Source organism: Pundamilia nyererei, unplaced genomic scaffold (genome assembly GCF_000239375.1).
Source record: "Pundamilia nyererei isolate P.nyererei 1_Seehausen unplaced genomic scaffold, PunNye1.0 scaffold00189, whole genome shotgun sequence".
NCBI lineage: Eukaryota > Metazoa > Chordata > Actinopteri > Cichliformes > Cichlidae > Pundamilia > Pundamilia nyererei.
Window position 1 is genome coordinate 631,312 of NW_005187590.1, and position 11,166 is coordinate 642,477.

Below are 11,166 nucleotides of genomic sequence, written 5' to 3' on the forward strand. Positions count from 1 at the left end.
CAGTTTTAAAGGCCGCTACTGATGGCACTCTACAGCTGTTAGGTTGGGACCAAGGAAAGTATTGCTTCACTTCAGTGTCTCTTATGTTGGGTTTAGTAAATACCGGAGTCATTCTGTATACAGCCTCAATCTTTTACATTGAGAACAGTGGGGGATTTTCTATCCAATTTTCTGGTCCAGTTTTTTTTAACATGAGTGAAAAAATATGGGGCTGAGATGGAAAAAATGTCATATCTCTAGCAAGTCTACCACATTCTTTTTCATTGTTTTATAGTTTTTTGAAAACAACTGAAGACTTTTCACAACCAGCTGTTACTGCAGCTTGTCAATTGGGGAATGAACAAGATAATACGTTTCCCCTATACAGACTGTGACCACATTTAGTTAAACTTTGTGGCACGTTTAAAAGAAAAGTCAGCTGCTGTATAGCTCACCTGTTCCACGTTGTATCCATGTTTTTCTTTGGCAATAGCAATGTATTCATCAACTGTGGAGGGAGACACACACAGACTGTTAGATGGATCTGATCTTTTGTGTCAAAAAGAAGAAAGAAAAAAAGAAATCACAGAAGGTGGACTAAATATTTTCAGTCAAACACAATATTAACATTACGTTTGGAGTCAATGATGGTGTGATAAGGAGACCAAACCAGCATCCCTCCGCTGTCTTTATCTGTGTACTTGGTGGCACCTGTACAAACATTATAGAAAAATGATAAAAATAACAGATTTTATTCAGCTGCTGCTAATTTAACACTTATAAGTTATTTTATCAGTGATATACACCAGATACAGTTTGTACATATGTTATTACAGCATATCATCAGGGAAGAACTATTCCTATTACTCCTTCTGTTTGAGCCACTTCAGTAGCAAGCAATATTTATTTATATAGCACTTGCCATAAAAAGGAGTCATCAAGTGCTGTCATGAAAATAATGAAAAACAGCAGAAAGTTTTATAGCAGGTAAAACAATAAACAAAAATGTAAAAGAAATTAAAAGACACCAAAAAATATAAAGTAAAAAAGATACTAGACTCGATGAGAAAACATATACGGCACTAAAGCAGAACTCACACAACACACTCTACTGAAATTCCAGACTATATATCTCTGGCTGACTTCCACAGACTCAGCAAACCTCAGTGAACAGGGAGAGTATTCCAATAGTTGGACATGATAGTCTCAGTATGGTTCTCCTCAGTACGGTTGTCCAAGGAGGAAAAAGAAAACATCAATACTAAAATTAATTTAAAATTAAGCTGTATTTCAGCTGAATGAAGCAAATACGGCACTTATTGTTCCAAATAATTATCGTAACACAACATGGCTTCAAAGAGAAAGGCCTCTACCCCACTAACAGCTATGTAGTTGATGTTCATTATTGCAGGCTTAATGGGTCATGGATGCAATATTGAGCTGTGTCCGACCACATGGAAAATCGTTCGGGTCGCTGGCTGTACAGAGCAGGGGGGGAACCATAGCTGAACTTACCAGAGAGTCCAGACTGTGGGGAAGTACAATGAGCAAATAAAGAGTGAAATCTGGAGCAGAGCAGTTGAAGGGGTTTCAGGCCGGTTCAATCTTTCACAGTAAGCACTCCGTTTTTTTTCTTAGCATAGCAAATACCATACCTTATCCAAAATACCTTGCCGTAATGCTCTTCTAATACAATAATTAAATTATTTAGCTGTAAGACATTCTTTAGCAGGTTTTAAAATCTATTTTACCTTCACAATATGTAATTAAATTATCTAAATGCCAAATAAATGACGAAATGAGGTGAGAGTCGAGAATTGCACAGCACTCTTTTAATAAAACGATCATGGTTAATTATATGACTCAAAACGAACTGTAATCATGATCAAACTCCAGTCGTACTTTTCCACCTGACATTTTATGTTGTTAATAAATTGGAAGAAACACGACAGTCAGTGAAGTTTGTGTCACTTCGGTTCATGTTTGCCTCCGCGGCCTTTACGCTGACTTTAAAACAAGCTGATACCACAGCAAGCCGACTGAAAATCGGACTCTTAACTATTACTGCAGTCAGTTTTAATCCACTAGCAAACTAACGTATTGGCAGTGAGCGTAGTACAGTACAGTCTGATACTGTACACATACCGAGGCTACCACGGCTCATCACTCAGGTAGAAAACAATAAAAACTCACCGGGCTCAAAATCGGGGATTGTGGCCTGGTAGTCTGCTCCAACACGCATTCCTACATCTGGAAAACACAAACAACAACCACGAAAACAGTTTAATTTAACTAGTCATATTCAAAACACGGACATCGGGAGCGGTAAGAAGCTGTTCGAGGCTATATCACCGTGTTCGTCGTCGCTGCCACTTTCGTCAGAAAAATGTCCGTTAGAGGCTGTGGATGGACTTTTGGTGCCATTTGAGCGACCCTTCCCTAAATAATCCGAGCCCTTTTCCATCATGCCCGGCATCTCTGCGCTCTGATTCACCGATTTTAGCTTCTATGTCGGGATATAAAATGTCAGCAGGAGCTGGACGTTTTTCTTTTGCTGCTGTTTATTCCGTCGCCGCAGCTCTATCCGTGTCGCTGTAACCCTACTCGTGACTCTCACCGTGCTTGCACGGTTAATTCCGGCTGCGATATGCTATGTGTAACAACCGAGCAATCTCTTCTTAGTTTTTAGCAAATCTTTAATCCAATTTGTTCCTCCGAGGGATATTTTAGTTGCGTAGACCTGTAGCTGGGGGCCTAACCATGGCGGCGGAAGTCTTTTTACGCACCTTTGGGTGCGGTAGTGCGACTCCTGCTGCTGCGGTACCGTTGAAATGAGATTCCTCCGCCGAGACAAACTGAAGAAGAAAAAAAAACAGTCAAGAGGTTTAGTGCCAACAAAATGCAGATTCAGCATTAGGATAACGCAACGGTGAATGCAGAATATCCGGAAACTGTAAATATTACCAATAAATCACATTGTAAATGTCATAATTTCAAATAAATTCATGTCAGGTTATTCTTATATCGTATGTCAGGTTATTACAGACTGTATACTGTATGTCCTACCAGTGACAACACTTAATGATTACCTGTTATCCTGTTATTCTTGTTTAAAATTTGCTTATTTACCCTTCTGCGTGGACTGTCTGCGACCAGTAGAGAAAGATCCCGCACAACAATGAAGCATTTAAACTGCACTGTAAGCTAAAGGAATCCACTAACACATAATATCTGTAATAACGAAGATACTTGCAGGTATATAAGCCTTCAGACTCCCTGTGATTTATTTAATCACTTGGTTTGAAAAAAGTGTTTGGCCCCTTCAGGATTTTCTATTTTTTTATATGGTCGTCACACTTAAATGATTCAGATCATCAAACAAATTTTAATATTGGAGAGAAAAAAACACAAGTAAACACGAAATTCACTTTGTAAATGGTGCTTATTATTAAGGGGGAAAAATCCTAACCCTACATAGCCCTGGGTGAAAACTAACACAGGGCCATGTAAGTTGATGACAAAGTACCTGTTCTTCATCGGCTGGGAGCAAAGCAGTTTTCACCTGAACGCTGCACTGTAAGTGTTAGTGATTGTCTCTGTCCTTTAAGGCTGCTTCTCTATTGTTTCTCTGAAGATTGCTAATTCGTCATCTCTTCTGTGCAGAAGCCTGGATGTTTCCCTGGCCAAGTGTTTTTGTGAGTGAGAGAGAGCCAAGGAGGAGATTCTGTGTCTGCATGGATTTAAAAGTGTAAATTTGATTCACCCACAGAGTTACTTTTCCCAATTTATAAATATAGTCTGTGATTAATTACTTGATTGAAGATGCTGTAAATAACTTCTATGAGGACTGTAAATAACTGGTCGTGCATCAACATACAGGATTACATTAAGCATGTGATTGGGTACATTAGCACTTTCGTTAACAACAATGCCAACACCATTAACATGGTCATTCCCCACAAACACACCCATAAACTGTCTACACTTGGCCTGTACCTCACCTGGACTCTTTGACTGGGAAGCCTCGGTCTGTCAGTGTTGGTAATAAACCTTCAGCCGGTATTACTATAAACATGGGCACTCCACAAAGAGGCATTTTCAGTCCCATCCGCTACACTCTGTTCACCAACAACTGTGTTACCTATCACAAAGATAACATCATCTTAAAGTTTGTGGACAACACCATCCTGATAGGACACAGTACATACAAAGCAACCTACAGAAGGGAGGTCTGATGTCTATGTGCGAGAACAACAACCTCACTCTCAACACAGCCAAGACAAAAGAGATCATAGTGGAAGAAGAGGAGATTCCACCTGCCACCGGTCATCTGGGAGCTGGAAGTGGAGAGGGTAAGCTGTTTGGGTATCTACATCAGTGAGGACGTGTAATACCAAGTAGTCTGGTATGTTGCCTAAAATCCTCAGCAGTGTCTACAGCTGCATTGTGGAGAATATCTTGACCAGTACAGTAATGCCAGTGCTATGCACCACAAATGCCTGCAAAGTAGTGAGGACTGCCAAACAATTTTCAAGTTTTCACAATTGATTATTAAGTATTTATTGGCATCAGACAAACTGTAAAGGATGCCACTGCCTATTGAACAGAATTTTTGTAATATGGAACAATAAAAGCATTAATGTGATTGGTTAAAAAAGTTGGGCCAAGGCAAGGGTTTAAACTTGGCCCTCCCTTTATGGTCTTTGTCCATCCCTTGGTCATGCTTCATCTTCTGCACTGGGCTTGTCCTGCAAGATAAGAGCAGACAACTCCTCCCACTTCACCAGGGCAACAGCTCTGTCAGCCCTGGGGTGAGAGGGATGAAAGAGAGAGAGAAAGAGAGAGCGCTCTTCTCTAAAACTTTTGAATATAACTTTTGAACAAGATGGAAAAAAAGTCACAAAATACTTGCACTATAAGAAAAATTCCAAAAACAAGCAGCATAGCCTGCTAATCTTCTGTCAAAAAGTTATTAGGCCTTTTTTAATGAAATAAATTGATTTTTACAGTAATCGCCATTAAACAGGCATTCAGTTATTGGTAAAATGGAAACATTCTTATTTACAGCACAGCCTCTGTATCGATAACTTCTTTATCAAATCTGTACCACTAGTACTCAACACCTGTAGAACTAATAACACGTAGGCTTCATTTTGTGTTAAATATAAATCTATTTTATTTCACTCTATTTCTCCTTTGAGAAGATCAGTAAATTGCAGTTACACCAACATGAATAAATAAATTCACAAACTGAACATCTTTTAAACATACTTTCCAGATAAGTTGTATCTCATGTGAATGTGTTCTTATATATGCATTCAAGTATTCGCTCGTCTATTGTAAAACACATATGATCTTGGGTATCGTCTGATTCTTAATCCATAAAGTTCAATCTCATGTCGACCCAGCCTTTGCAACTATCACAGCCGAAATTGTGGTTTATTAAAATGGGACAAACAGACAAATGGCACAGCTGTCGTGCCGAAAATAAATGCGCACTATCACAATATCATAGTGCCTTTTCCAGTTACGATCACATGGCCGCAAACTCGGTACAGTAGAAATGCGGTATAGCTTACAAACGTAGTCCTTGTGCGTGTGTGTGTGTGTGTGTGTGTGTGTGAGAGAGAGAGAGAGAGATTTCACTGTATTTCTAAGTTTTTTCACTTAGAAAAAACGGTGAACCTGTCAGAGGGCTGAAGACTTGAAAACTATTTCTCTTTGGAAAAGCGAGCGAAATCCCTCACCTCGGGAAACCCAGGTGCAACACTTTGAAGCACATTGGTTCCGTTTAGGTGGCCCCACTTTACATTTTCAGCATAAAGTAAAAAAACAACAACACACATTTGTTTTCACTACAGGTGCAATTACTTACTGTGGTACGTTTTCTTAATACCGAAATATTATGTCTGCAGTGTTTTTAATTACAATCAGTGACGTGATGATAATGTAATGCTCACTGTATAAAGCATCAATACGCCTCTCTCACTCCTCTGGCATCCACCCTCTCTCCCCACATATGTTTGAAGCTCGCTCTATCACAGCCAGTCTCTGGCCCATCTCGAAGCTTGTGCAGCAATAATCTGCCAATAGCGAGCCTGCTGAGGTGGGGAGCGAGCGAGCACAAGCACATACTATACAGCGTGCGAAGCTCGTGTTTATATGTAATATGTGAGCGGCAGGAAGCAGCTCGCTCTGCTCATTGCAGAAGGACGGCAGGATGGCGAGAGGACGGCGGGGTCTCGTGGCCCCTCAGAACACGTTTCTAGAGAACATCGTCCGCCGGTCCAACGGTAAGACACGATCCGGTTCTGATCTATTCTGCGCCTGGCTTCAAATGGTGATAATATATTTCTTATATATAATGTTTTGTGATTTTGTTGCTCATTTCGCCTTCAGGCATAGCCACATAAACACACACGGGCAATTGCTAAAAACCTAAGTAGTACTGAAACCACAAGTAATTATGGTTTAAATTTATTATGGCAGCTCTTTACTTTCAGTGATGGCTATTCCTCTCTCTCTCTCTCTCTCTCTCTCTCTCTCTCTCTCTCTCTCTCTCTCTCCCTCCCTCTCCCCCCACACACACACACACACACACACACACACACACACACACATATATATATATATATATATATATTCACACGTTGTAACAATTACAAAAGGCACATAGGCTCCTTATTAACAAGTAGGGGTATGGCAAATCAATTTCATAGAGCAAAGTTTATTAGATAAACAACTACCAATTTAGAGCTGCAGAGAATAAAAACAAACTAAATAGCAGGGCTGACAGTACCAAACCGTTAAGACAGTTTATTAATAAACATTACTTTAAAGGACCAGGTTCACTGCCATGATGCTGCCCTTGGTTAAAATAGCAGCTCAAGAAAATAGTTAACTAAAATGGTGGAGACTAGCCACTTGAAGGCAACCTACAGGGAGGAGGGACCAAGGGTGCCACCAATCACTCACCCGTGCAATCTTTCTGAAATCCTCACTGCCACTCTCACTGCAAGTTAAATGGCCCGTTATACTTGTTTCCCGGTATGTACACTCCAATCCACAAAAGGGAATTCCACCACACGTGCCTAGCCCCCCTCCCCCTGCAAGCAGCTGTGTCTTCACTAAAGAAAATTAAAATAAACATGCATATCAAGCAATACAGAACACAAAATTCAGGAAATATTATATACAGGAATACACACACACACACACACACACACACACACACACACACACACACACACACACACACACCGTTTAAAATACAATTATTAGCAGTACAACTAAAAGCATGATTAAAATATAACAAACTGTTAACACTAAAGCACTATAGAACAAGGAACCAATCGATGCCAGTCAAACACAACAGCAACAAAGCAACAAAGGGTACAAGACAGCAGCGGCGTGTAGGCCTGTAACAAGAGAAAGAAACCAGTTATCCAGGGTCCACCCTACTTCTAAAAACAAAGAAAAGTACAAATGAACTTAAAAACAGCAAAAGTACGTAAGTGCAAATTGCATCAATAAATAATATGTACACTATAAAACTAAGAAAATTTTCTAATTGTTACTCGCTGCTCTCTATGGGCGTATTTGCTTTAACTAAAGCCACACTAATCAGGGGGAATAATTATTTTACTAAATCACAGCCTGTATAGTAACATACTACATTTACCTTTGCTGTAAGCTAACATTACCATCACACCTCACTGAATTGAATAAAATTACTCAGCTGCCTTAATTCAAACTGACACTACTCTACATTTATAATAATAATAATAATCAGTTTGTGGTTCCAAGTTTCACAAGAAACAATTTTCTTGAATGTTTTGCAAAGTACTGGTTGTTAAAGTAAATCCCTTTTTTGCTGCTAGTGCTCTCTCAGAAATGCCCAGACTTGTCCCATTGTTGCTTATACTAGGAAATGTAAATGTGCTGCATTGGTATCGAAAAGATACTTGCAAAATGGATGGATGGATGGATGGATGGATATTTTTTTTTCATATCACCAGGTACTAATTTAAATGCTAGGAAGTTCCTCTAGACATGCTTTGAATTACACCAGCCATTATTCAGTAAAAGGGGGTAACTGCATCTCTAATTCAAAAGACATTCATGAAGACTCAAGAAGGAATGCAGCACACTAAATCCAGTGCCAAGACCATGACCATGCTGGAAAAGATAAGCAACTTTAATGACTTGAGTTTTCATTCATTATATTTATATGATGTCAATTTACAACAGTCACTTCAAGGCACTTTTATATTGTAAAGACCCTAAGACAATAATAGAAGAAAAATAGAGTAGTTAGAGGAAGATGTCCGTGAAGGTTATCAGTCATCCAGGTCATCGTAGTCAAAGGAGCTTGGAAAGAAAAGCGTCTGGACTTTTTTAAGTTGCTTGAAGACGTTTCACCTCTCATCCGAGAAGCTTCTTCAGTTCTATGGTCAAATGGTGGAGAGTCCCAGATTTAAGATCTGTGGAAGTAACCCACCATGAGGGACAATTGACCCAATAATGATCCTCTACCTAATCACATGAGCCAAGGTGTGAAAATGGGTGTAGGTCACAATCAGCCAAGGTTTCGGGTGAGCTCATTGTGAAACCTAGCCCATGTGATTTCCTGAGGTCAGATGGCCCAGGATGTGAGTGGGCGTTAAGGCGTCTGGGAAGGATCTCAAAACTGGATTATAGATGGCAGACAATTAGTGTCGTAAACCACCGCCTGAGAGCAATGAGAGGCGAAACGTCTTCAAGCAACTTAAAGAAGTCCAGACGCTTTTCTTTCCAAGCTCCTTAGCGTACTTAGAGGAAGTAACAAGCAAGACAGTATTTTCCCCATAGTAGCTTCTTTTCATTGCCTTCGTGTTAAATCCAGAATCAAATTTCAACGTCCTTCTCCTTATGTAAGGTCTTGAATAATCAGGCCCCATTTTACCATCCATATTTTATCTGTGAAAAGTGCTTTATAAATAAATGTTACTTACTTAATTACTTTCTTAGCCTCTGGTTCCTGAGGTAAAAGTAGAATGTGGGGCAGAAAAAAAAGAGTTTTTCTTTTCTGCCGTCGCCTTATTTCCTCATAGAACATCTGATTGTTGGGGGTGGGATGGGAATCAAGAACCAGTTCCCAGGAGTTCAATTCCTTTGAACTGTTAGTCTGTGTGCCTGCTCATTGATTCCACTTGCACTTGTACTACAATCAGCTGATTTTGGCACATTCTTAAAGGTGGATATAGACATTACTTTTATTTTTAATTCACAAAAGGACAAAAATACAAGAGTAAGTGGAACCTCCATCCAGGACAAACACATTTTGCTGCCAACACAAATTCGGCTCTTTGCAAGTACCTGCACAGACAACATGCTAACACTAAGCTAGCTAAAAACCTAGATTGATGTTAAAGCTGAGTGAATCCCATCCCTGGTCCAGCAACTAGACCCTGAACTTCAACAGGTAACAAACAAATCAGTAAGAGAATCAATAAGTAATATCACTTATCCATACCAATAATAATGGTATTGGAATTGATAAATTCTTATTAATTCCCATCCACTATTAGAGGTTTCCCCTCTGTTATTGGAGGGTCCCAACCTTACAAATCAAATCAAATCAAATCAAATCACTTTTATTGTCACATCACATGTGCAGGCACACTGGCACAGCACATGCGAGTGAAATTCTTGTGTGCGAGCCCCACAAGCAACAGAAATGTGCAAACACAACAACACAAACCAGCAAATACAAGAATGGCTACATCTGAAACTAATAAATATATGTACAATATATAATAGTGTATGCATTTCTGGATGTGTATACTAAATATTTTCCTACGTGTGTGTGTGTGTGTGTATACACATTTTACAAATTAAATAGTAAAAAATAAATAAATAAATAAAATATATAAAAATATACAGAGTTGAATATGTGCAAAACAAGTGGCATTTATATACAGTATGGAGTGCATAGTGTTGAAGTTCCAGTAGTGAAGCTGAGGTGTCTATGAAGTGTTCAGCAGTCTGAACAAAACGCACGTGGAGGACACTGTTGTGATTTGGCACTTTATAAATTAACCTGAATTGAACTGAATTGAAAAATGACTGTCTTTTAATAGCACAGGTATTAAGTGTAGGCCAGTTGGTTATTAAATAAAAAGAAGCATCATAATTAGTTTAACACTGATTTTACAGGTGTAAAAGTGAGGCAATTATTTATTAGTTTAATTTACCACTTAATTGATTAGCAATAATTACTTACGTAATAGTTAGCTTAACTTAGCTTCTCTATTGGGTTTGGTGCTATTGAACAACCAAAATATTTTATCAGAATAATGTGGACTCTGGAAGGCTGCAATGGGCATTTTTTAAACTAGTTGTTGTAGCCCTCGTGAAATGTGGAGAAATATTGTGTATGCTGGATTCATATAATTTTTCAGTCATGTGATGTTGCGAAGTAGGGCAGACTATCACTTATTGGTTTCTGTGGTCAGATACCAATTTTGTGCTGGGAAACGCTCAGATCGTGGAGTGGCCAATCGTCTATAGCAATGATGGCTTCTGTAAACTCTCTGGCTACCATCGTGCTGAGGTCATGCAAAAGAGCAGCACCTGCAGGTACCACAACACACATGGATACCACCGCATGGATTATTGAGGACTGATTGTCTCAAGTAAATGTGTACTGTATCAATGCAAATACTTGGTTTTCCTCTGCAGCTTCATGTATGGAGAGCTGACAGACAAGGAAATGAGTGAGAAGGTTCGACAGACCTTTGAGAACTACGAGATGAACTCTTTTGAGATTCTGATGTACAAGAAAAACCGTGAGTATTTAACAGTACTGGATATGACCGTGTAAGCTGCATCCAAAAATGTTTGTATGAACTGCTTCCTCAAAAACCCAGATACCTAAGGATCTCAAGAAATCTAGAAATTGTATATATGCTAATCTGGGACACACCATGCTAAAAGCTCACAGCCTTTTAATTACCTAGCCAGGGGTCAGCAACCTTTAACACCCAAAGAGCCATTTGGACCTGGTTTCCACGCAAAAGAAAACACTGGGAGCCGCAAATACTTTTTGACATCTAAAATGAAGATAACACTGTATATATTGTTTTTTTTACCTTTATGCTTTATGTGAACAACTAAAGTAAGTAAAGTTTATTTATTAAGCGCTTT

The 11,166-nt window shown here is 39.2% G+C and overlaps 2 protein-coding genes across 3 annotated transcripts in view; one reads left to right on the top strand and one right to left on the bottom strand.

Moving 5' to 3' along the window:
• The window catches only part of rcor3 (REST corepressor 3), a 19,622-nt gene extending 16,889 nt beyond the window's left edge, over positions 1–2,733 (bottom strand). For both annotated transcript variants that reach the window (XM_005747114.2, XM_005747112.2), the window contains exons 1-4: positions 2,332–2,733; positions 2,173–2,229; positions 613–690; positions 435–487 (exon numbers count right to left, since the gene is read on the bottom strand). In XM_005747114.2, the coding sequence (XP_005747171.1) occupies positions 435–487; positions 613–690; positions 2,173–2,229; positions 2,332–2,455 (312 nt within the window). In that variant the 5' untranslated portion in view covers positions 2,456–2,733. The remainder of the gene's footprint in view (positions 1–434; positions 488–612; positions 691–2,172; positions 2,230–2,331) is intronic.
• Positions 2,734–6,045: 3,312 nt separating this feature from the next.
• Positions 6,046–11,166, top strand: part of LOC102210375 (potassium voltage-gated channel subfamily H member 1-like) — a 110,264-nt gene continuing 105,143 nt past the window's right edge. Inside the window, exons 1-3 of the mRNA XM_005747141.1 lie at positions 6,046–6,272; positions 10,476–10,599; positions 10,702–10,808. Coding sequence (XP_005747198.1) covers positions 6,200–6,272; positions 10,476–10,599; positions 10,702–10,808 — 304 coding nt within the window. The 5' untranslated portion in view covers positions 6,046–6,199. The remainder of the gene's footprint in view (positions 6,273–10,475; positions 10,600–10,701; positions 10,809–11,166) is intronic.